The sequence below is a fragment of the Mastigoproctus giganteus genome, chromosome 5, assembly GCF_048544385.1.
Source record: "Mastigoproctus giganteus isolate SK-2022 chromosome 5, ASM4854438v1, whole genome shotgun sequence".
NCBI classification, from domain to species: Eukaryota; Metazoa; Arthropoda; class Arachnida; order Uropygi; family Thelyphonidae; genus Mastigoproctus; species Mastigoproctus giganteus.
Window position 1 is genome coordinate 206,003,011 of NC_143579.1, and position 27,435 is coordinate 206,030,445.

Here is a 27,435-nt window from a genome sequence, read left to right on the forward strand (position 1 = left end):
GGAATTTAGTGTAAAAAAATGCATGCATTCTCTATTCTTATTTGGTGAATAGGTTATTTTTTAAGAAAAAGAGGAGTACTGGGTCCATCCTTTAGTTAACCTGTGCCTTCTGAAAGGTGCATTTTCATGTATGTTCATAGATTTAAGAAAGATGAAGCAGAAATTTTAAACTATTTCTGAATGAGTTAGTCATTCGATGAACTAACAGTGATACTCCTTGATGTAATCAAGGCAGAAGATACAAACAGTACAAATAAACTTACATCTTGTGATTTGTCAACTTTTTTTTTGTAATTGAGTGTCTAGTTTTCTCTCCAGCAGCTCACTGTGGGCAATTGTAGTTGGCTCTTGTCTTCTGACTTCTCCATTAATGCCGGTGTTCCCCATGGTTCAATTCTTTCTCCCATTCTTTTCCTCTTGTATATTAATGACTTTTTTCCATTGACTGGAAAACCTATCTATAGTTTTGCCGATTATAGCATATTGCATTCCACCTTCCAGTTTCAGAAATTTTGTCCTGTATAAACAGCTTCAACTTCTTGAAGAAAACTTCCAGGTAACTTTCAGTGGGGTAAAGATAACTTAATTAATTTCAATCTTTCTAAAACTCAGTCCTGTCTGATGTCTTTCAAAAAGTAGTTTTCTGCACCTATGCTTATGTTTAATGACATTCAGATTTCTAGACAAGATCACATATCTCTATTAGGGATTATCCTAACTTCCAATCTCTCTTGGCATAAGCACATGACAAATATTGCATCCTCTGCACCCAAAACATGTTTTTTCCTGTTTGCCCTTGGAATTACTTTTCTTCCAAACAGCTACTCACTCTGTACAAATCTCAAATCTGCCCTACCGTGTAATATTGTTCCCACATCTGGTGTGGTGTCCACATAACCTTTCTCAGGCTTCTAGACTTCATTCTAAAGAGTAGTTAGGTTAATTAATGATCCCCTTTCTTACAAAGTCTGTTCGCTCTGTCTCATAGTTAGTTCTGCTGCATGCCTTTTTTGTGGATATGTCCATTGGACATGGATATGTACTATTCTTCTGAATTGGATTCTATAATTCTCTCTTCAAAACCGATTCGATCACATGCTTTCACTGTCCAACTTAATTCACAGAACCAGCTTTTTTTCCTCCTTTATTCTTCAACTTTGGTTTTCTGGCGCTATCTCCTGTCATGCATATTTTTTGAAAATTGTAATCTAAAGAAATCAAATTTATTGTCATCAAGTAACTTCTTTCATCTTCTCGACTTTCAACCAATGCACAGTACTGAATACTGTAGGTTCTGATACCTTTCGTTTGTGGTTTCATGAAAAAAATAAAAAATTAAAAAAATAACCGATTCTAACTGATACATCAGAAAATCCTTGTGCTTTTAAAGGAATATGAAAATGCTTCTTACTGGTGGGAAATCTAGCAGAAAAACCTGAATGATAGCTTAAACTCCTAGAGGATTGGTTTTTAAATTTAAAAAATATTGTCTGAAGAGAAATATAACATTCAAAATCAAATCTTACTAATTTTTTGGCCGACCGGGTAAAGTGCCTGCCTGGCAACCCAAACGTCACGGGTTCGATTCTCGCCTCGGGCTTGGATCAAAGTACTGCAAAAACCTTGGGAGGTGCTTTATGGCCACAGAAAGCCTATGCGCCAACAACTACCAAAAAAAAGTAATTTTTTGAGACTGTGCCATCCCAAATAGCACAGTCTCATTTGAACTTCTGAACAGAACTTCATTAATTCGGCCGATGGATCAAGGTATTATAGCCACCTTTAAACTCTATCTAAGGTCTTTTTCACAATTGATGGAAGCTACTGATGGAAAAAACATCCCTTTAATTTGTGATTATTAGCACAATTATAACATTCTTAATACTGTAAAAAATGTTAAGTTCATCTGGGACGTACTTAAGAACTCAACAATGAAAGCAACCTGGAAAATGTTTTGGCCCTGTGTTGTAGAAGCCACTGTCAAAATGCCAGAGGTAGTTGAGATAGTGAGAATTGGAAAAATTATAGTGGAGAGGGATTTGAAGGCCTGGAACCAGCAGATTGTATAGAAGTTCTTGAAGCTCATAGAGAACAGTTACCAGTGGTCAATATATTATTACAATGTGAAGAAGATAATAAAAATGATGAAACAAATAAAAACAAGGTAGATGCAGAGATAGCAACACACAAAAAGTTGACCCTGAAAAGACTGAGTTTTTAAAACTTGCAAATCAGCTCTTAGCCGAGAAGCTTTGGATATGGATCCTAATTTGGAGAGGAGCAAGTTTCGTAGAAGTTTATCATTAGCTTTAACTCCTTGTGAATCATACAGAGAAAAGTGTTGATCACTGTTGCAAGTGTACGACAGCATTGAAGATGCAATGGATTTAGATTAAAAATCTAGATGTATTGCCAATCATAATTTTTTGAACTTATTTTTTTGTAAATGAGACAATTTTAAAATATTGTTAAATATATTTTTTTGTGTGCAGGAACGGAATCCCTTTATTTCATATAAACTATGTTTCGCTTTGTGTGGAATTGGAATGTACGTGAAATATTGGAGAAAATCCTTACTGGATGTTAGAGTAAATTTCAAGCTCCTGCGTCACAAGCATTACTCTCCAGTGTGCTCACTTTCTCAGAGACTGTCTTATTCAAGAGTGAGAACCTGTTTGAAAGGATATAAGTAAGAAAACAAGATTAGTTACTGGCATAAAGAGGTATTCTTATTGGGAGAGGTTTGATTTGTAAATTGCAAAATCTAAGCCTCCATTTACATTGGGATCTAATTGAGTGTTTAAGCTGTAAAATGGTTGAGAGCTGAGTAAACTAGATAGGACTGGACAGATTTTTGTGTGGTATGATCGACTTCATTTTTATCAAAATTCAGTAGTCTGCTTATTCATTTTCACTTAATTTAGGTGTAAATTATGATTCTATATCTGACAATTTCTGGTGGCGGTTTTTTAAACTACTGATATGAGCAATCATTAAGGTTTTTATGAGGTGACAATGTCTATACAGGCACTCCCCGACTTATGTAAGGTGGTGTTCTGCAGAACTCTAAGTCGAATTTTACGTAAGTCAGAATTTTCCTAAAGGCTTATGCAGCACTCAACTATGCTTGCTGAATTTGATTGAAGCATAAAAAGAAATGCTTGATAAACATGTAAATAGAATTATATATTCAATTTTTTTATCTCATGCATAGGAAAAATTATAAAATTACAAAAAAAGGAGGGGACAGACACGTCAGCAACTTTTACCTTTCGAGCATCATTGCCAGAATCAACTTCTCCAGGTGATAAGTATGCCGGTACAGAGGTTGAGGACTGGAAATTTAGGAGTTTTTTCAACACATCGCAAAATTTCTCTTCTGCTACAGAATTGGCACTGTTGACTTCACTGTACATTTTAACATTGTGGAAACCAGTGCGATGCTTGAACCTATAAAACCACCTGTTGCTTGCCACGAACTTGATTTGGGGTTCACCGTACTTATCTTAATATCTTCATAAATACTTGTTGCTTTTGCTTGAATGGCCATTAGACTCAGGGGCACTCGCTTCTGAATCATTTTCCATTCATATTATTAATAGCTTTTCCATTGTCTATATAGCACCTGAATGCTGTTTTGTGATCACTGTTGATCTTAAATGCATTGATCCTTGATCCTTTAACATGTTCTTTTATGTGCGCACTGTCATTTGAAATACCATTTACTGTTGAAGCAGCGAGACTTAATTCCCATGCAATAGATGACAAACTTTGTCCTGCTTCTTACTTAATCATTTTCATCTTCATTTCTAAATCACTTTTGTTTGGTTTCCTAACACTGCCACCACTTGTACTTTCCATTGGTTGCTTTCCATTTATCATTGTAATAAGTAAATAGGAATGAAGAGAAGATTCTGAAAATTTGTTTCTTATACGATTGAAGATTTCAGTGAAGTTCACCATAATAATGTAAAAACCCACACAATTCCAGTTATCAGGATTATTGCAAATGCAATAAGATCAAGTTTACTACCCTTATATAATTAGATTCACTAACAGAAAAGTCCAATAAAATGGAAAGTGCAAATTGCTTTTATTGTTTTATGTTCGTGACCTCCAGAAATTTTCTTTAGGAAAATATCAACAAAGCCATTCAAAATTGATTCTTATAACGGAACATATGATAACGATGAAAGGGTAACGCTCCATTACAAAAATGACCTTTTAGTTATATAGCAAAAATTTCAACTTCCAAGGTCTTGGAACGAATTACCAAAAAAACAATGTGTCATTGGGGTCACATTGCGATGTTTTCACGATGCCTCCATTTATTCCTACGGGATACAAAATACGTTTCCACGATTTTTTAAAGTTTACACTGGCCGGCAACAACTTGCGTACAGTTGAATTTACAGAAGTACAGTTGAATTTACAGAATTATGTAACTTGGGGAGTGTGTATATTGATATGAACAGGCTGATATTTGTATGTTGTTATGGGCTGAAGAACCTGGAATAATTAATTGGGAGGGTCTACACGCTCTTCCTGAGATCAGCTATAACTACAGCTGTGAAGAAGACGACTTTAGAAATTCCTTTGGCCAATGATGGAATTAAACCCAGACTTTTCTGAGTGGCAGATGGCGATTCTCTTGCTGACTAAGCTGCCCCGAAGGGCTCGTTGATAATGTATAACTATTATACGCAATCCTGCAATATGTATTAGAGCACTTTGCCTTACTGGTCAATTCCAGGTTACATGAATATAGCCAGTTAAAAGTATAATACAGTAATACCCCGAAGTTACGCGATAGGTGGGTCCGACGAAAATCGCTTAAGTCGAATTCGCGTAAGTCGGGGTACAACTTTGCATATAAATACATATAAATTTTGTTTAATTGGGACCAAGGACTAACAAAAACATTAGTTTAGAAGAAAAATATTAAAAAAATAAATGACTTACGTAAGTTATTTCGATGTCGATGGCTTCATAAAATCTAACAAATTCGTCTGACGACACAGAGACTTCTTTTTTTCACGCAGAATTTCTTCGTAGCAAGCTAATAATTTTTTTATTCCTTGCTTTGTAGCTATAATACGTTTTTCGTTGGAGTCTGTTTTCTAAAATTTTTAAGCCCTTTTCAATTGAGCTGAGACCTTCTGTCAAGTTTGCAATTGTCATGTGCTTTTTGCCGTTGCCTCATTTAGGCCTGTAGCACGTGCAATATCACATGGTCTTTCATTTCGCTCAAAGCGTTTCACAATTTCATATTTTTTCTCTATCGACAGAGGCGGACTGGCCATAAGCCTTACCGGGGGAAACCCCGGTGGGCCTGTGTGATTTTGGCCATAAACCATAGTATGAGGCCATTATAAATTTTTGATCCAGTCCGCCTCTGTTTATCGATATTGCAGTTCTTTTTCTCTCTGAATCTGCAGTGTCTTCACCAGTACGCTTTCTTTTCACACCTTTTAAGTATTTTACTCATTTTTAGGGAATAAAGCACAATTACAAAACGAGGAGGCACGCTTGATACGCATTAACGAAGCTGCGCACATGTAGCAACTGAATAAACAACACCATAAAGGCAGAGATACACTATTAACACCTCACACTTCTAGGGGTTACTACCATAAAACAATAAAAATCCAGTTGCGTTTCTGCTAGTGGAATCTGTTATAAACTGGTAGTAAACTCGATCTAATTGCATACCGATAGCTGGAATTGTGTTGGTTTTTACGTTATTATGGTGAAATGTTTCCCCTTCGCTGATATAAAAAACATAAATACATTTTCAGAATCTTCTCTTCATTCCTATCGTGTTGCATTCGGTTGGGGTGATTCTGCGTTCGACTGCTATTTCTTGTAAACACAAAGGCGAATCGTGCATAAGCCAATTCGGTTAGTGTTATATTATAAGATATCGTTACCGTATTTATAAATAGTGTATGATTGAATTCGTGTAGTGTAAACAAGTGTTATACGAGGACTGACTGTATACGGCTCGACCGACACGATCCATTTCTCCCGTGAAAACGATGTAATTTCCAACAAACATTGAGCACGAATTCGAATGCACACATATAAATATGACAGTTGGAATACAAATTCTTGTATATGTGTGCAGCTCATGCTGGACGAAAGAACCGCGTAAGTCGGGGTATTACTGTAAAAAAGTTGTGCTTGCTGAATGATGGGTAAGTGTAACAGAATGGAATGTGAAAGGTTCTAGGCCATTTCAAAAGAGGTGCGATTTAGTAGTTTATAGTATGTATGATATAGTATGTACAGGCTATACCCATTTGCCAGATAGCAGAAAACAGTAGTACACCCAAAATTAACTGTTAGAAACATTGTACACAAAGGTGAGTGGGAAGGTAACATGACCATTCATCTGGAGTAATGAAGGCCACTACTAGTGATTTCAGAAAGTGCAGACTATTGAAACTGATAGTGTAAGGAAATGTGAAAGCACCCTTAACTTTTGAGTGGACACTTAGGTTGATGTTTTCAGTCAGTAGTAAGAAACGTTTTTGTGAAGTTTGTAACTCTTTACTAAAATTTTCAAAATTTTTTTTTTTTATTCTTCAAGTATGATAAAAGCATCCCCCCACCAACTTTGCGATTAATTAATTATTTATTGTTTTGTTAGAGATTTATTATTATTATTATTAAATCTGTAAGGCTTACCCTGAATAGTCTTCTGGCTAGGAGGGGCTATTGGCATAAACACATATGTGCATGCACACTTATATATTCAGGCAGCATTTTAGAGTAAAAAAAGTGCCAGCCGTGTTAATTTTCCAGAGTTTTGTTTTGGTTTTAGTTGCACACTTCTCAACTGAAAGTCGACCTAGATTTAAGGCAGTCAGGGAAATAAATTTTTTTTTTTTTTTTTTTTAAGAATAAATTAAAAATTTTCCATTTTCAAATATTTCTTGCTGTTTTTTTCCTAAAAAGTTGTTAGATGAAATCTATACTCCAATGTGCATACTGCTGTAACAGTTTTGATACTTCTGCTTGAAAGTTAATAAGCTGACTGAAATGAAATTTGACAGAAGTGAAATAAGTGTAAGACCAATTAACATCAGGGAGTGGGAAGGTAACATGACCATTCATCCAGAGTAATGAAGGCCACTACTAGTAATTTCAGAAAGTGCAGACTATTGAAACTGCACATACAATGGATTATTGTGATTGCATAGCTGATTGTGAGTCCTGTTTCTCAGCAGTGTATGCCACTCCTATCCTGGTGCAGACAATGGAAGCATTCAATGTTATAGTGTCAGACAGAACATAGAGGGTGATGAATCATTTTATAGTTCGGGCCAGGTGGATGCATTTAGGTGGGATATATGCCCAAAGAATGGTTTAATCCTAACTGTATTTTGTCGACAGTCAAGATTTTAGGTAATATGATGCTGTGTTCCTATTTTACTTGATTTAGATGTGATCCACTTGTCATTGATGAAGCTGCTTATAGCGTACAGCACAAGGAGTTTTACACGTGGGTGGTCAGCACAAGTTGGTTGAAGAGGATAATGTAGAGAATAACAGTGAATAATTTAGCATTAGTAGAGGCATACAATGCAAAAAAGCAAGCTTATGCAGCATCAGCCAAAAAAAACTCCCATTTCACCCCTCCATTTGTTCAAAATGTCCAGCTCAGCTTTAAATTTGTTTAGGCTATCATCTTCCACAACAAAAGATGGAAGTCTGTTTCCCTTCTTTGTACTCGTTCTTCCTAAAATGAGGAAAAAGGTCCTCATTTTAGGAAGTATTCATTTGTACTCGTCCTTCCTAAAATGAGGCCTCCAGACCTGTACACAATACTCTGGTGTGGCCTGACCATTTCCTTGTATATCAGGATAATCACCTCCCTGTCCCTGCTAGCAAAATTCCTATACATCGTTGACAAGACTCCATGACCTGCCCTGGCAGCCGTCTGCACTGCTCAGCAAACTTCATATTTGACTGCACAATTGCCCCCCCCCCCCAGGTCTTTTTCACTTTCCACTTCCCTGAGAGTAGTACCACACAGTTCGTACATTTCTCTTGGGTTATTGCTACCCATATGCAGTAATTTGCATTTGTCAATGTTAAACTTCAGTTGCACTTCTCAGCCCATTTGCCCAACTTATCTAGATACACTTAGAGCGACATACTGTCTTTACTGTTGTTAACAACCCTGACAACCTTTGTATCATCTGCAAGCTTGGACATTAATCCTGATATACCTTCATCAATATCATTGATGAATACCCAAAACAACAATGGGCCCAGCACCAAACCCTGGCAAACTCCATCCACGAAGAGCAGTATCCATTGATTACCACTCTGTATTGTTTCCCACTCAACCATCACTTTATCCATTGTAGCAACTTACCCTTAATGCCATACCTTTCCAATTTGTACAGCAGTCTTCCCTGTGCAACAGTATCAAAAGCTTTCCTGAAATCCAAGTATATGATATCAAAATTATTTTTTGCATCCAGTTCTTTTGTGACCACATCATAGTATCCAATCAAATTGGTCAGACAAGACCTCCCTTTAACAAACCCATGCTGTCTTAATTATTACTGCAGTCTTGTGTAGATGATCCTGCAATGCTTCTTTAACCAGTGACTCCATTATTTTCCTTGGAACAAGTTAAACTAACAGGTCTATAGTTACTTGTGTCACCTTTTGTGAACCCCCTTTTTGAATTGGTGATACATTTTCACACCTCCAGTCCATGGGGACCACCCCATGAGTCCAAGGAAGCTCTCATAATTATGGCCAAGGGTTTGCTTACTTCCTTTTCTGCTTCATTTAATATAACTGGATAGATCCCGTCCACCCCCAGGTGCCTTCCTCATGTTTAACCTCAACAATTTCTCCTTCACTTTGCTCTCGGTTATTACAAAATCACTTAGTTCCCTGTTAGTTTGATAAACTTCTGGCATTCCCCTACATTGAATAACTCATGTGTGAATGTAAATGCTAAATACTCATTCAGTTTATCAGCTACCTGAGCATGATCGTCAATAGTCAACCCATCTATGTTAAGTGTCCCAATCTGATTCATCTCTTTCCTTCTAGAGTTTACATAAGTAAAGAACTCTCTGCTACTTTTCTTTGCATCCTTTGCCAAAGATTTCTCTTAATCTGCCTTTTCCTGCCTAACCTCCTTTGTGACTTGATTAGACAAGCTTATATCCGAGGTTCGAGCCTGTGACCACCAAATACGGAGGATGCAGAAAGGTCAGGGAATGACCTCCACATATCCATGGAGCAGTATGTCCTTAGTTGTTAATGCTCCTTAAAACCAAATAACAAACAGCAACAAGCTTATATCTGCCATAGGCTTCTGTGTCACCTGATAATTTATATACATCCCATACATTTTTCCTCTTCCACGAGCCTCATTAATTCATCTGACATCCATTCAGGCCTGAACCTTGAACAGTATTTCTTAGTTAAAATGAAAAGCCTAGTAGCCTCCAAGATTAAGTCCCTGAAGGCTTCCCATTTAGAATTCAACATTGGTAATGTCATCAGTTGCTTCTACTGTACAGAATTTAAAAACTGTCTGAGACCCCTGTAGTCACCTTTACCAAAGCAAAAGCCCTTCCCTTTAGCCTTGATGGTAGTTACATCTTTGAGTTATTCCCATATCAGTACATTGTGATCACTGTCACCCAGTTGTTCCTTTATCTGCAAATTCTTAATGCAGGAATAATCACTGCTGATAATCAGATCATGGGTATTACTCCTGGTTGCCTCTCTAACATGCTGCTGTAGAAAACAGTCATCCAATAAATCCAAAAAAGCGATTTTTCTGTGTTCTTTCATCACCTTTCTATCGAAATTTAAAATCCACTGTTCAAAAATTTCACTTGTCATTCAAGCTTTTTCGTTGTAGGTGTAGTCCGACCTAATGACTTTACACCTTGGAATAATCGGGGTTGCTTACTTTTGCTTATTACCAAAAGCTTCAATTTTTCATTACCAGCCACATTTGCACCAACCAAGACTGTAATTCTCACCTTGCTATTTTTACTACCTACACATTTATCACCTTTAAAAGTGATTGTCTTGTTTGGCAAACATTTAAAAAATAGACCTGAAAAATAATTTCACCAATGTTGAATATCTTTGGGCTCTTAGTCCTCTCTAATTTTTTCAAAAGTGTTTCTTTTCAATGGATATAGTCTTCTTCAATTACAACCCCACTTTCACCAGAAATAACTTTTTCGAGTAAGTGATGGTGCTTTTTAAATTTGTCCAGTCAACCAGAAATGGCTTGGAATGTTTTGTCCCAGAAAAGATGTGTATTCTATATCCTTTTCTTTTATTAATGGCCCTGATATCAGCATGTTTTGGTCTCTAATCAACTTCACCCACTTAAAAATGGTTTTATCTACATCTTCATACAGGCATAATTTCGCATGCTTCCGACGGAGTCCCGTTTCCTCAAACGGATTTGAGATTTGGAAACGCAGTTTTTCAGAATGGTTGACAATCTGAAAAACCGTGTCACTACTGATGGGCACCAAATTTTAAAGAGTTTTTTTTTTTTTTTTTTTTTAATGCCTGATCTACAGTATTAAGCACTTCCACTTTTTCCACTACACTCAGACTTTCTCTGAGACATTGTAAGGTTATTGCACAGCAGCTAAAACAAAACTGATTTAGGGACCACTTGTACCTACCATACAGAGACAGGCAAAATTTAGTGAAAGTGTGGATGACTCATTTCTGAAAAACAACAGATGAATTTCTGGGATAAAGGAAAATTACTCTCTCCTAATTCTCTAATAGGGTGCTTAAAATAGAAAACAGTTTGACCGGAGCCAGTATCTGTGTCGGGAATATGCCTTAATCTTTGCCAATAACTGTGGACAACACATAGATAGCAGTTGACCAGTATGATTTCTCAGTGCCATAATGGCTTTACTGGCAAAACTAAATTGTGGAATTCTCTTAAGACTTAAACCTTTTAGCTATTAAAAGCTGAAGTGATTAATTGTTAATCCTTTTAGCTCTTAATTCCTGCTTTCTACAGCGTCATCTCTATTGTCTAAAGGCCAGAGATGCAAAAAATTGTTTAATTGCTCACTTGAGACTATAAATTCAATTGTTTAACTGCTTCTTTCCCCATCACATGGGCATGGTTCACTTATACTAAATCCCCCCCCCACACACACTCGTGGTTACTTCAGCTGATGTAAATATATGGAGAACTGTCGGCTAACTTCTTTAGTCTCTGATACGGCCCTGCCTTCACTACACTCAGCTAATTTGGCTGTCAACCCCCCGAAGATGTAGTTAAAATCTTAGGATCTATAGCATTAAGTACTATTTTATTATTTTTATGTTAATCTTAATTTTATTTAATTTCAGGCAATCTGCTTTTACGTTGCAGGCATTCTCAGTTTTCTCCTTTGTAATTACACTTGACAGGTCACACCCCTACCCAATACACTGATCATATACATTTTTCTATATTTCAATATGGTTGCTGGGTATTTTTTCTATAACACGTATTGCCCCGGATCAATAATCCAGTTTAATAAATTAATATATTTTTTTTGTTAATTTTTAGAAGTTCAGTTTTGTCACTACATCCTATTATTTTTATTATATATATATATAAATCGAGTTTAATTAAATGTTATTAATCTGTAGGCAATCAGTAGTAGTAGTGGCATGTGATGCAAGAAAGCAAGTGTATGAGCTTATGCAGCATCAGCCAAAAAAAAAAAAAAATCACACCATTGCCTCCAAATGCCTGTCCAGTTCATCCTTAAATTTATTCAACCTATCAACTTCCACAACGACAGATGGAAGTTTGTTACAGCAATTTACCACCAGCTGGCTAAAGGCAAATTTCCGCACATCTATTCTACATGTCCTTTCTTAATTTGAATTTATGTCCCCTTAGGTTCGTAATCTGAACAAGTGGAAAGATCCTATCAGAATTCAGCGTGCTCAATCCATTCAAGGCCTTATACACCTCAATCAGATAACCTTGCAGGTGCCTAGTCTCCAGCCACTGCAATTTGCAGAACTTAAGCCTCTCTTGGTAAGAGGATCCCTTCATTCCCCTCACCAAGCTTGTTGCCCTTCTCTGTACACGTTCAAGCAAATCTACATCCTTCCTAAAATGAGGCCTCCAGACCTGTACGCAGTACTCAAGGCGTGGGCTGACCATTGCCTTATACAGAGGGACAATCACCTCCTTTTCCCTGCTAGCAAAATTCCTATATATCATTGACCTGACCTGGCAGGTCAATGATATATAGGAATAATGGGTAGGAGTGTAGTACCACACAGTTGGTACTACACTTCTACCCATATCCAGTACTTTGCGTTTGTCAAGGTTAAACTTCAGTTGCCACTTCTTAGCCCATCTGCCCAAATTATATCTAGATCCTGTTGCAGTAGCACACTGCCATTGCTGTCATTAACAACCCTGCCAACCATTGTATCATCTGCAAACTTGGGCATTTTTAGAAGTTCAGTTTTGTCACTACATCCTATTATTTTTATTATATATATATATAAATCGAGTTTAATTAAATGTTATTAATCTGTAGGCAATTAGTAGTAGTAGTGGCATGTGATACACCTTGAGCCTGATACACCTTCATCAATATCATTGATAAATTTACAAAACAACTGTGGATCCAACACCGAACCCTGTGGCACTCCACTAATAACATTAGTCCACGAAGAGCAGCACCCATTGATTACCACCCTCTGTCTTCTCCCACTTAACCATCCTTTTATCCATTGTAGCAACTTACCCTTAATAACATTCTGCTCTAATTTGTACAATAATCTTCCATGTGCAACAGTGTCAAAAGCTTTCCTGAAATCCAAATATATGATATAAAAATTATTTTTTGCGTCGAGTTCCTTTGTAACCACATCATAATATCCTATCAAATTTGTCAGACAAGACTTTCCCTTAACAAACCCATGCTGTGTCTGAATTATTGCTGCAGTCTTGTCTAGATGATCCTGCAATGCATCTTTAACCAGTGACTCCATTATTTTACTCGGAGCAGAAGTTAAACTAACTGGTCTGTAATTACTTGTGTCAACCTTCGACCCCCCCTTTGTGAATTGGGGATACATTTGCACATCTCCAGTCCGTGGGAACCTCCCCTGAGTCCAAGGATGCTCTCATAATTATGGGTAAGGGTTTGCTTAGTAGTTGCTTTGCCGCCTCCTTTAATATAACTGGATAGATCCCATCCACCCTAGGTGCTTTTCTTATGTTTAACTTCAACAATTTCTCCTCCACTTTGTTCTCAGTTATTACAAAATCATTAAGTATCCTGCTACAATTTGATAATCTTCTGCCATTTTCAAACCTTAATAATTGCTCTTGTGTGAATGAAGATGCAAAATACTCATAGTAGTAGTAGTAGTAGTGGCACATGATGCAAGAAAGCAAGTGTAGGAGCTTATGCAGCATCAGCCAAAAAAAAAAAAAAAAAATCACACCATTCCCTCCAAATGCCTGTCCAGTTCCTCCTTAAATTTATTTAACCTATCAACTTCTACAACGACAGATGGAAGTTTGTTCCAGCAATTAACCACCCGCTGGCTAAAGGCAAATTTCCGCACATCTATTCTACATCTGTCCTTTCTTAATTTGAACTTATGTCCCCGTAGGTTGGTAATCTGAGCAAGTGGAAGGATCCCATCAGAATTCAGCGTGCTCAACCCGTTCAAGGCCTTATAGACCTCAATCAGATCACCGCGCAGGTGCCTAGTCTCCAGCCACTGCAATTTGCAGAACTTAAGCCTCTCTTGGTAAGAGAATCCCTTCATTCCCCTCACCAATCGTGTTGCTCTTCTCTGTACACGCTCAAGCAAATCTACATCCTTCCTAAAATGAGGCCTCCAGACCTGTACGCAGTACTCAAGGCGTGGCCTGACCATTGCCTTATACAGAGGGACAATCACCTCCTTTTCCCTGCTAGCAAAATTCCTATATATCATTGACAAAACCCCATGACCCGCCCTAGCAGCCTGTCTGCACTGCTCAGAAAACTTCATATCTGACTGCACAATTACTCCCAGGTCTTTTTCATTTTCTACCACCTTAAGTGTAGTACCACACAGTTGGTACGTTTCTCTGGGGTTACTTCTACCCATATGCAGTACTTTGCATTTGTCAAGGTTGAACTTCAGTTGCCACTTCTTCAGCCACTGCAATTTGCAGAACTTAAGCCTCTCTTGGTAAGAGAATCCCTTCATTCCCCTCACCAATCGTGTTGCTCTTCTCTGTACAGCAATTTACCACCAGCTGGCTAAAGCCAAATTTCCGCACATCTATTCTACATGTCCTTTCTTAATTTGAATTTATGTCCCCTTAGGTTCGTAATCTGAACAAGTGGAAAGATCCTATCAGATTAGCCCTTAGCCCATCTGCCCAAATTATCTAGATCCTGTTGCAGTAGCACACTGCCATTACTGTCATTAACAACCCTGCCAACCTTTGTGTCATCTGCAAACTTCGACATTAAGCCTGATATACCTTCATCAATATCATTGATAAATACACAAAACAACAGTGGACCCAACACTGAACCCTGTGGGACTCCACTAATAACATTAGTCCACGAAGAGCAGTGCCCATTGATAACCACCCTCTGTCTTCTCCCACTTAACCATCCTTTTATCCATTGTAGCAACTTACCCTTAATACCATTCTGCTCCAATTTGTACAGTAGTCTTCCATGCGCAACAGTGTCAAAAGCTTTCCTGAAATCCAAGTATATGATATCAAAATTATTTTTTGCATCCAGTTCCTTTGTGACCACATCATAATAACCAATCAAATTTGTCAGACAAGACTTTCCCTTAACAAACCCATGCTGTGTTTGAATTATTGCTGCAGTCTTGTCTAGATGATCCTGCAATGCATCTTTAACCAGTGACTCCATTATTTTACTCGGAGCAGAAGTTAAACTAACTGGTCTGTAATTACTTGTGTCAACCTTCGACCCCCCCTTTGTGAATTGGGGATACATTTGCACATCTCCAGTCCGTGGGAACCTCCCCTGAGTCCAAGGATGCTCTCATAATTATGGGTAAGGGTTTGCTTAGTAGTTGCTTTGCCGCCTCCTTTAATATAACTGGATAGATCCCATCCACCCTAGGTGCTTTTCTTATGTTTAACTTCAACAATTTCTCCTCCACTTTGTTCTCAGTTATTACAAAATCATTAAGTATCCTGCTACAATTTGATAATCTTCTGCCATTTTCAAACCTTAATAATTGCTCTTGTGTGAATGAAGATGCAAAATACTCATAGTAGTAGTAGTAGTAGTGGCACATGATGCAAGAAAGCAAGTGTAGGAGCTTATGCAGCATCAGCCAAAAAAAAAAAAAAAAAATCACACCATTCCCTCCAAATGCCTGTCCAGTTCCTCCTTAAATTTATTTAACCTATCAACTTCTACAACGACAGATGGAAGTTTGTTCCAGCAATTAACCACCCGCTGGCTAAAGGCAAATTTCCGCACATCTATTCTACATCTGTCCTTTCTTAATTTGAACTTATGTCCCCGTAGGTTGGTAATCTGAGCAAGTGGAAGGATCCCATCAGAATTCAGCGTGCTCAACCCGTTCAAGGCCTTATAGACCTCAATCAGATCACCGCGCAGGTGCCTAGTCTCCAGCCACTGCAATTTGCAGAACTTAAGCCTCTCTTGGTAAGAGAATCCCTTCATTCCCCTCACCAATCGTGTTGCTCTTCTCTGTACACGCTCAAGCAAATCTACATCCTTCCTAAAATGAGGCCTCCAGACCTGTACGCAGTACTCAAGGCGTGGCCTGACCATTGCCTTATACAGAGGGACAATCACCTCCTTTTCCCTGCTAGCAAAATTCCTATATATCATTGACAAAACCCCATGACCCGCCCTAGCAGCCTGTCTGCACTGCTCAGAAAACTTCATATCTGACTGCACAATTACTCCCAGGTCTTTTTCATTTTCTACCACCTTAAGTGTAGTACCACACAGTTGGTACGTTTCTCTGGGGTTACTTCTACCCATATGCAGTACTTTGCATTTGTCAAGGTTGAACTTCAGTTGCCACTTCTTCAGCCACTGCAATTTGCAGAACTTAAGCCTCTCTTGGTAAGAGAATCCCTTCATTCCCCTCACCAATCGTGTTGCTCTTCTCTGTACAGCAATTTACCACCAGCTGGCTAAAGCCAAATTTCCGCACATCTATTCTACATGTCCTTTCTTAATTTGAATTTATGTCCCCTTAGGTTCGTAATCTGAACAAGTGGAAAGATCCTATCAGATTAGCCCTTAGCCCATCTGCCCAAATTATCTAGATCCTGTTGCAGTAGCACACTGCCATTACTGTCATTAACAACCCTGCCAACCTTTGTGTCATCTGCAAACTTCGACATTAAGCCTGATATACCTTCATCAATATCATTGATAAATACACAAAACAACAGTGGACCCAACACTGAACCCTGTGGGACTCCACTAATAACATTAGTCCACGAAGAGCAGTGCCCATTGATAACCACCCTCTGTCTTCTCCCACTTAACCATCCTTTTATCCATTGTAGCAACTTACCCTTAATACCATTCTGCTCCAATTTGTACAGTAGTCTTCCATGCGCAACAGTGTCAAAAGCTTTCCTGAAATCCAAGTATATGATATCAAAATTATTTTTTGCATCCAGTTCCTTTGTGACCACATCATAATAACCAATCAAATTTGTCAGACAAGACTTTCCCTTAACAAACCCATGCTGTGTTTGAATTATTGCTGCAGTCTTGTCTAGATGATCCTGCAATGCATCTTTAACCAGCGACTCCATTATTTTACCCGGAACAGAAGTTAAACTAACTGGTCTGTAATTACTCGTGTCACCCTTCGATCCACCTTTGAATTGGGGACACATTTGCACATCTCCAGTCTGTGGGAACCTCCCCTGAGTCCAAGGATGCTCTCATAATTATGGCTAAGGGTTTGCTTAGTTGCTTTGCCACCTCCTTTAACTGGATAGATCCCATCCACCCCAGGTGCCTTTCTTATGTTTAACTTCAACAATTTCTCCTCCACTTTGCTCTCAGTTATTACAAAATCATTAAGCACACTGCTACAATTTGATAACCTTCTTCCATTTTCAAATTGTAATAATTCCTCACGTGTGAATGTAGATGCAAAATACTCATTCAGTTTGTTTGCTATCTGAGCAGGATCATCAACAGTCGAACCATCGATGTGAAGTGGACCAATCATATTCAACCCCTTCCTTTTAGAGTTTATATAAGTAAAGAAATCCTTGCTGTTTTTCTTAGCATCTTTTGCCAAAGATTTCTCGTAATCCGCCTTTGCCTGCTGAACCTCCTTTGTGACCTGATTACAGACTAGCTTATATCTGCCACAGGCTTCTGCGTCACCTGATGATTTATATGCATCCCATGCATTTTTCTTCTCTGTCACGAGTCTCATTAGTTAATTTGATAACCATTTAGGCCTAAACCTTGAACGATATTTCTTAATCGGTATATAAAGTCTAGTAGCTTCCACGATTAATTCTTTGAATGCTTCCCACTTAGAATTTACTCTTTGTAACATCGTCAGTTGATCCCACTGTACAGAATTTAAAAACTCTCTGAGACCACTGTACTCCCCTTTACGGAAGCAAAAACCCTTTCCTTTACCCCTGACGGTAGTTACCTCTTTGAGTAAATCCCACTTCAGAACACTGTGATCACTGCCACCTAGTGGTTCCTTTATCTGCAAATTCTTAATACACGAATGATCACTGCTGATAACCAGATCAAGAGTGTTACTTTCTCTGGTTGCCTCTCGAACATGCTGCTGCAGAAAACAATCATCCAATAAATCCACAAAAGTCTGACTAGTGTGTGAGTGACCAATCCACAAGTTCCAGTCAATATCTGGGAAGTTAAAATCCCCCATTATAAGACATTCTGATTTACTGGCCCACTCTGTTTCTCTGTACAATTGTTCATTGTACTCATTCAAGTCATTAGGCCTATAACACACTCCTATTCTTATTTTTCCTTTCGCAGTGCTTATCTCACACCAAACTGACTCAACAGAGCACTGTTCATCTATATTAACTGGGTGCACTTCCTTTGATTTTATGTTTTTCTTAATTAACAGCATAACACCCCCTCCCTTTCTGTCCTGTCTATCCTTTCTGTACACATTGTACTCCCCAAATTCCAGTTCTGCATTCCTTATATCTTTGTGACACCACGTCTCTGCTATCCCAACAATATCCGCCTTTGATGTCTTGACCAACACTTCAAATTCATCAAATTTATTTACTATACTTCTAGCATTGGTATACATGCAAGCATACATGCTCCTATGCCTATTCCTTGTTACCCTAACACATCCCATATACCCAACTATTCCATGATGACTGCCATCCGTCCCTGAAACCCCCAACACCCCTCGCTCCAGGTCACTTCTTATTCTAATAGAAGTTGTGCAAGAATCACCTTCACCTCTGCCTGCGGTTACTGTTAAACTATTAGTCTTTGTATCCCCCCAAACTAGCAGTTTTCCGACCCACCTAACACTGCCTCGATAGCATTAGCAAATATTCTTGCACCCTTTCTATTTAAGTGTATCCCATCCCTGTAGAAGCAATCTCTCCTGTTAACAAGTACAGTCCAGGCTGAAAAAAATTCTACCACTTGAGCCTTGCACAATCTTTCCAGGGCCGAATTGATCGACAAGGCTCTCATCATGTACTCCCTCCTATCGTGTCTGGGCAGAATTGCAGACACTTTCAAATTCAAACCTATTTCACGGCTTTTTTTCAACAGTGACCTGTACTTGTTGAGTAATTCCGCCGGTCTCCTACTCTTAATATCATTAGTGCCAACGTGTACAACTATATCACCTTTTGTGCCCTTGAAAGATGATATCCGCTCTACAACGTCATCAACCTTTGCCCCTGGCAGACATACCCTGGTCCTGTTCCACCTATCCTTTTTACAAAGCATGTTTCCCATTTCCCTAACAATAGAGTCACCAACAACTACTAGTTCCTCTGGGACCAGTGCATTCTGCCTTAGGGGTTGCCGCTGTGTTGCGCGATGACCAAGTGCAAGCTCTGGCGTTGATGTGGGCAGCTGAGAGCCTGATGGGCCCCTCAATTTAGATCTTTTGAGGGCATCCACCCTGTCCTTCAAACTCTCATATAGGCCCGTAACAACGCTGAGTTGTCGCCTGATTTCCTTACACTCCTTACATTGTGCACACACAAAGACATCCCCCATGGCAATATCATGTTCCGTTCCAGAGAGTTCGGCAAACATTTCACAAGCTGCACATTTTTTTAGGCTGTGATGCGTTGGAGAATTGCCCCCCTCAGTTCTCCCCCGATTCACAGCACTCCTGCCACTTTGTGCCAGTTGCTTTGCTGCTCTAGTCTGGGGCATGGTAGTTTAAATTAATAAAATCAATAAATTAAATATCAATAGTATTTGAATAGAAACTATTAAATAGAAACAGTGAAGCGTATTACTATATAATTATGCGTTAGAGCTACCTAGCTACCTCAATTAAAAAATTTGAATTCCCTACCACTATATCCAAAAACAATGGCTACAAAATGGAACGAAATAACGGTTTTACCTATTGTAAGTAAAATCCACTAAAACTCTTTATCTAAATTAAAAATAAAAAATAACCAGCGTAACTATAACAATCATGTAAATAAAAGGCAAACACTTATCGTTTTTGCGGAGCCTGTAACTGACAGCTGTAACTTTTAAAGAGATTCAGCGCCCTCATTCAGTTTGTTTGCTATCTGAGCAGGATCATCAACAGTAGAACCATCGATATCAAGTGGACCAATCGGATTCATCCCCTTCCTTTTAGAGTTTATATAAGTAAAGAAATCCTTGCTGTTTTTCTTAGTATCTTTTGCCAAGGATTTCTCGTAATCTGCCTTCGCCTGCCTAACCTCATTTGTGAACTGATTACAGACTAGCTTACATCTGCCATAGGCTTCTGAGTTGCTTGATAATTTATATGCATCCCATGCATTTTTCTTCTCTGTTCCAAATCTCATTAATTCATTTGATAACCGTTTAGGCCTATTGAATAATATTTCTTAATAGGTGTGAAACTTTTAGTAGCATCCACGATTAATTCCTTGAATGCATCCCACTTAGAATTTACTGTTGGTAACATCGTCAGTTGATCCCACTGTGCAGAATTTAAAAACTTTCTGAGACCACTGTACTCACCTTTACGGAAGCAAAAACCCTTTCCTTTACCCCTGATGGTAATTAAATCTTTAAGTAAATCCCACATCAGTACACCGTGATCACTGCCACCTAGTGGTTCCTTTATCTGCAAATTCTTAATACACGAATGATCACTGCTGATAACCAGATCAAGAGTATTACTCTCTCTGGTTGCCTCTCGAACATGCTGCTGCAGAAAACAATCATCCAATGAATCTACAAAATCTGACTAGTGTGTGAGTGACCAACCCACAAGTTCCAGTCAATATCTGGAAGTTAAAATCCCCCATTATAAGACATTCTGTTTTACTAGCCCATTCTATTTCTCTGTACAATTGTTCTGGGTGCTTCCTTTGATTTTGTGTTTTGCTTAATTAACAGCATAACACCTCATCCTGTCTATCCTTTCTGTACACATTCCAGTTCTGCATTCCTTATATCTGTGTGACACCACGTCTCTGCTATCCTAGCAGTATCTGCCTTTGATGTCTTAGCTCTCTACACACATTGTGAAAACACTTACTGGTTGCCTGTGACTGTGCACAGCTAAAACTCAAATGCTGTAGGATAGTATTTTTTAAATGGTGTTCAGTTTGCATTGCACAAGTGTTCTGTGAAATGTCCCACTAAATGATTGCGCTTTTGGTAGAATCCACCTTTGATGTCTTGACCAACACTTCAAATTCATCAAATTTATTTACTATACTTCTAGCATTGGTATACATGCTCCTATTCCTAGTTACCCTAACACATCCCATATACCCACCTATTTCACGATGACTGCCATCCATCCCTGAAACCCCCAACACCCCTCGCTCCAGGTCGCTACTTATTCTAATAGAAGTTGTGCAAGAATCCGCTTCATCTCTGCCTACAGCTGCTGGTAAACTATTAGTCCTTGTATCCCCCCAAGCTAGCAGTTTTCCGACCCACCTAACGCTGCCTTGATAGCATCAGCAAATATTCTTGCACCCTTTCTATTTAAGTGTATCCCATCCCTGTAGAAGCAGTCTCTCCTGTTAACAAGTACAGACCCGGCTGAAAAAAATTCTAACCCTTGAGCCGTGCACAATCTTTCCAGGGCCGTATTGATCAATATGGCTCTCATCATATACTCCCTTCTGTCATGTCTGGGCAGAATTGCAGACACTTTCAAATTCAACCCTAATTCCTGGCTTTTTTTCAACAGTGACCTGTACTTGTTAAGTAATTCTGCCGGTCTCCTACTCTTAATATCATTAGTGCCAACGTGTACAACTATATCACCTTTTGTGCCTTTAAAAGATGATATCTGCTCTACAACATCATCAACCTTTGCCCCTGGCAGACATATAGCCTGGTCCTATTCTACCTATCCTTTTTTACAAAGCATGTTTTCCCCGTTTCCCTGACAATAGTCACCAACAACTACTTAGGTTTATATGGATCAGGTTACCAAGCTAGCAAATGTAAACTAACTTTAGCCTGGGAGGCCTATAAACGTTATATGAATGTAATGGTATTAAAAATAATATGATGCTAAATGAAAATAAAAATAACAATAACAATATAAATGCAAATAAGCAAAAATTCAAATGAACAAAATAAATTGCAATAACATTCCCTCACTTGGCCAAAATCTGCTACTACATCAGGGGGCTTTGAGCAGAAGGATAGCCAGACTAAAAGAATGTCTCATTCCTAACAGTTACTGTAGTCACCATACCAGTTTTGCCAGTTATAAATTTTTAAATGCTAGTATTAAATTTAAATTGATAGAAAATCAATGAGATAGGATAATAAGTTTAGTTTAAGTAAATTTAATTTAAAATTAAAATTTAAAATTTTGCCTACATATTGTCTGAAATAGCGAACTGGGATAGGGGACACAAAGCCCAACGGGTATGTATCAGAATAAATGAGAAAGGTTCTTACTTCCATCTTGTGCTGTGTTGGTCAGACTGAAAAGGAGTAAATTCCAACCTTCTGGTTGTTTTATATGTTGATAAGATTATGCTGTGCAGTCGCACCTTTTGTATATTATGGCACGATGGGGAAATTGCTGTTGGCATATCCTATGTCAGTGCGAGTGTTTTGAAAGCCATGGGTTGGTTTATATTTGTGCTTGGGGGAGGGATTGCTTCTGATGTTGGAAGGAACCAATATAAATGAATTGAGTGGTTTATATCATTACATGTGTTTTAAATTACAAGATGTATGTTAAAAAAACTCTAGGAATTTACAAGAAGTATGTTAATAAAAATGGGTTGCTATACCCTGGACAAGGTCTGGTATAGCTTTTCTAAGGCATAAAGACCTGTGTTTGTCCTTCAAGTGACTTTTTACCCTATGTCACAAGATTAAACTGCAGGGATATCGATATAGTGTGTAAATTATATCTTAGGCACAATTATTTTCTTGTCGGGAGTTTGTTTCTGGTGATAATTTCCCATACTTTTGATTGTCTGGTTTTGGAGGGGGGGGGGAGAAATTTGGTGGGTCGGGTTACAGTGCGGTCAGACGTTGAGCCTCTTCTGAGCGTAATAAGCCCGGGTATTAAAATTTGGGAAATTTTAATATATGAAACTGGACACGTATTTTAGACAACCTAGTGTATTTTAACCTGTTACAGTGCATTTCCAATAAGTGTGTTAGGGTGGTGTTTATTGAGGTTCGTAAGAATGGCTGCTTTAATATGGTGTCTGCTGTATTTGGTGGGTATATTATTCATAACTATCATTAAGAACACAATATCATAACCATCATTAAGAACACTGTGTGTGTGCGCGCGCGCGCACACACACACACACATCAATAAAGCATCTCCCTTCTCTGAGAGCCTATAAACTTGTCTAACAACCTTCATATAAATGTAAAGGAGACATGGAATTTTTGTTGTAGCAGAATATTACTCTGTTTTGTTCCAAAAGTAGTTTCACTGATTTAACTTCAAATGTAATCAGGAGGGGAGGGGAAAGACTAACATTGTTTGTTTGAATGTTTGCTTCTTTTGTAGGTAACCAGTTAGTTGATGATAGTGGAGGTGGTAATGAAGCCCCTGAAACTGAAGTTGTTAGTTCACCAGAACCAAACTTCGTAGAACTACAACAAAAACCAGAATTTGATTTGGATGACATTTTCAAGATTGATTGGTTTCCTGGACTCATCCCTGTAAGTATATTGTAATTATGCATAGAGTTGGTAAAACTTTGCATTTTGAATTTGTATTTTGACTCTTTCCATTCTTCCATTTTTAATTTTGTGAAATGTTGCTTATACAGTGCATCTTCAGTATACTAAACCTTTTTTTTTTTAAACTCATGGTTTTTAGTATGAAGTGGGTATGATAGTGTCCAACAAGGTGGATATAAAAAAGTACTTGGAAACTGGCAAAAGTAAACATCTTCTGTACTGATGTGAGGGGAACCAACTAATGTATTCCCTTCTGGGGTATATTTAATTAGTGAATAGTAAATTTTTTTTTTGAGTAACAGGACTTACCTAAGATTAAGATGCTTTAATCTCAATTGCCGTAATCCCACTTGCCATATTATGTATATAGGATAGCTGAAAGATTTAAATGAATTGTTGAATTAATAAATATAAATAATTTATTAAGGAGCTTAACCATTTATTGCACTTTGTTTAAAGAAGTGCAATATTCAACAAAACAATGACCTTGACCTTGTTTTGCAAATCCAGTTTATGAACTTTCAATCTTACAACCAAATTTTTGACACTGAACATTTTGTCTTGGCCTTACAATTTTCTGTGACTTCATAAAACATCTCTCTTTTTGAAGTAAAATATATGAGAATGAAATATTTTTGACTTTTATGTATTTAACATATTGTACATTCAGTTAAATATAAAATGATATCTAAAGTATATTTTTGATGTGTACTATGGAGCACACCTGATGAAAATGCAAATTACCAACAATATCTCCTGTTTTAAATAAGCAATTTTAATTTATTGCCAAGAGGGACTGTTGTTTTTTCTAAATTTATTCCACATTTCCAATAAGTAATTAAGCAGCTTTTTGATTTTATTTCAGCTGTATAAGGTGCGAGGAACTTGAAGCTGTATAAGGTATGAATTAATATACACCGTTGGAAAGAGCTGTATAAGAGGCACTTCCGTAGCCAGGTGGGAAGGAGCAGCAGTGCGTAGCACACGCTTCTTGATTAGACCGAGGTTCGAGCCCGTCACCACCAAATATGGAGGATGCGGAAAGGTCAGGGAATGATCACCGCATATTCACGGAGCAATATGGCCTTAGTTGCTAATGTTCCTAAAAACCAAATAACAAACAAACAGCTGTATAAGCTGTATAAATTATACACTGTTGGGAAGAGCTCAACGAGTAGGTTTAAAATATAATTTTTAAATACCATTTGAAATTAAAAATAGTGGCACCAGACAGGCAATTTTTTGTAATTTTCATGCCCCCCCTCCTATTTCCATCGCTAATGGAGCTAAAAATTTAAAAATCACATTTGCTATGCATTATTTGATGCTTATCAAGGGAAAACTATTCCAATTCAAATCTATCATTTGCTTTTTGTGTTAATTAAAAAAACAATTTATTGCATTTATATAGTGCACTTCTTTGTACTAAGTAACTCTCCTTTTGGTGACAAAAAGGTTGCTAAATAGTTAGTTAATAATTCTATAAAGGTCATTTATAAATTTTGCAACAAGTAGTATTTTTTAACTATTTTTAAAGCTGGAGTTGTCCCGACAAGGAGGTACTCAGAGAGCCAGTGTTGAGGTGGCGGTGGTGGGGAGTCACCTACGCGGAGTCTTGCAGAGCCCTCACTTGCCAATAGCTTCTCCCCCAAGACTTTAATCTCTTCTCCCACCCTTGTCATTCGCAACAACTGGAAAGACTTGAATAGACAATGTTTTTGTTAGTCCCTCAGTTTTAGGCCAAGCGCCGGAGTACTAGAAACTTTTTTTAGCTTACCATAAAGCTCTCTATTTGAGATACTACAATAACTACCATTTGTGACTACGGATCCTTCATCCTGAGTGCCCGGCTCTCAGTAGTTGACCAATGTATTGGAATATGTAGTGTTCACAAATTGAACTGTTACTCTGCCACTCAGTCATGTCGATTGAATGATATCATTCAACTGACATTACAATATGAAAATGGTTTAATTTCTTTAATAAATTGTAATCATTTATTTTTATTGTATTCATTCATTCTACTGTTCATTTATGCTTTTTTGGCTGTATATTTGGGTAAGTTGGTATTAGATTTAATTCATCATCATTATCTCCAATTTGTTTATCAGTAGTTAACCATTTATGCCTAAAGTCAGGATTTTTTATGAATTTTAAATTTGTGAGAAATAAGTAACATTAGAACCTAATGACATGAGAAATGCAGTGTTATTCATAAAAATATTTACAATGAAAATGCAAGACGTCCTATATATAGGATGCTAAGAAAATATCTTACAAAAACAAATTATTTTATTTTAGTGTTACTGAATATGGTAAGCCTTGAAGCATTTTACATGTAACCCTCTATTACATTTCTCACATCTTGTTTTCATGTGACAGTGCACACATTGTGTTTGATTTTCTTGGGGAACAACCCAGTGTGCATGCATGTCAAAGCAACTTTCATTCAAGTTTTGTTGTGGCCTTCTTTGCTGGCCTTGTGGTAGTGTATTGCCGTATCACTCTAAATAAAATGTAACTATAGTTCTATGAAAACTTAGGTCCATTGCATCCCTACCTTTGCATATTCTATGTAGCTGCCAGACGTAATTCAGCTACATCAGTCAAATTTAATAAGGCTAGAATACCATTTTTTGACTCAAATACAAGTTCTGTATTTTGATATATTCTGGTCCATCCAGTCTACTCCTCTTCCTACTCCATTTTTTTCTTGGAGTGGGATTTAGATTCCTCATCTTAATTGAAGAATTATCTAAAGCAGTTTGAGCATTAAGCATGCTTCCAGGCAAATTATTTATCATTCTTGGACCATCTTCTTCACCAGAATCTTCATCCGTAATATTCCCTGTTGCAATCTTGGGTGGTAATAGAGTAATAAAAAAATTCTTTTTCTTTATTCTTCATGGGTAGTGAGCCATCTTCAGTCGAATTCAAACTGTCATTTGGATTTGCTGTAGAACTGTGTAGGGTCCATTCTGCTAAAAAAAAAATATATATATATATGTATATATGTATTATAGTTAGGGAAAGGGAAGGATGCTACCTGATTGTTTTCCATAAAAGTTATCATATAAAAAGTATTGTTTTGAATTGCCATTACAATAGAAAACAGGAACTCTTAGGTAAATACAAAGCTGAGAGACTTAATTTCTTGAAGACTGAAGATTTCTTACTGATGCCAGAAACCGAAGTGTTCATACAAGCAAGAGGTGCTGCCAGCAGTTAATTTGTAGGAGAGGGATTAACTCCATTAGCCAATAAAATGGTGCCAAGTTTTTATCCTTTATGAACAATCGATATAACAACCATTTTTCTCATTCACCTACAGCAGTGGTTTTCAACCTTTTTTTAATAACAGCACCCCTAATTAATTTATTTTGTTTTGCGGCACCCCTACTCAATTTTCTGCCTGTTAGATCCGATTCTCTCTCTCTCTCTCTCTCTCTCTCTCTCTCTCTCTCTCTCTCTCTCTCTCTATGTATATATATATATATATAAAATATTAAAAATATATGTTATATGATAGTTATTACAATAATATAATTATAAAAATTACATTTCATAATAAAAATTATATATATACAGTATATAATTTTATTCTTTATATAGAGTTACTCAGTAAACATCAATCATAGACCAGCACAAAAAAAGATACTGTACACCTTTTTATAATGAAATAAACATATAAATTAAAAAATAATAATAAGTTTAACTTAAACCCAAATTACACGGCATCCCTCAGTCCCTAGCAGCTTTCACTCCCCCTATTACGGCAGTGAGAGGATCAGAGTGGAAGCAGAGGGTGCTAAGAATCTCTGGGTACGACCAGGCTGCCGTGCACGGAAACTGAACTTGGCTTGTTACAACATAAGATCACTCATCGGTGAAGACAGGATATTAGAGCTGGAAAAGGAATTAGGAAATTTGAATTGGAATATCATCAGTTTGGCTGAAACAAGAAGAAGAAATGAATCACTTATAAGTT

General features: G+C 37.6%; 1 protein-coding gene across 3 annotated transcripts in view; it reads left to right on the top strand.

Annotated features, from left to right (window-relative positions):
- The window catches only part of LOC150086031 (uncharacterized), a 371,398-nt gene that overhangs the window by 122,999 nt on the left and 220,964 nt on the right, over window positions 1–27,435 (top strand). For all 3 annotated transcript variants that reach the window (XM_090374340.1, XM_090374341.1, XM_090374342.1), the window contains exon 7: window positions 23,272–23,426. In XM_090374340.1, coding sequence (XP_090230466.1) covers window positions 23,272–23,426 — 155 coding nt within the window. The remainder of the gene's footprint in view (window positions 1–23,271; window positions 23,427–27,435) is intronic.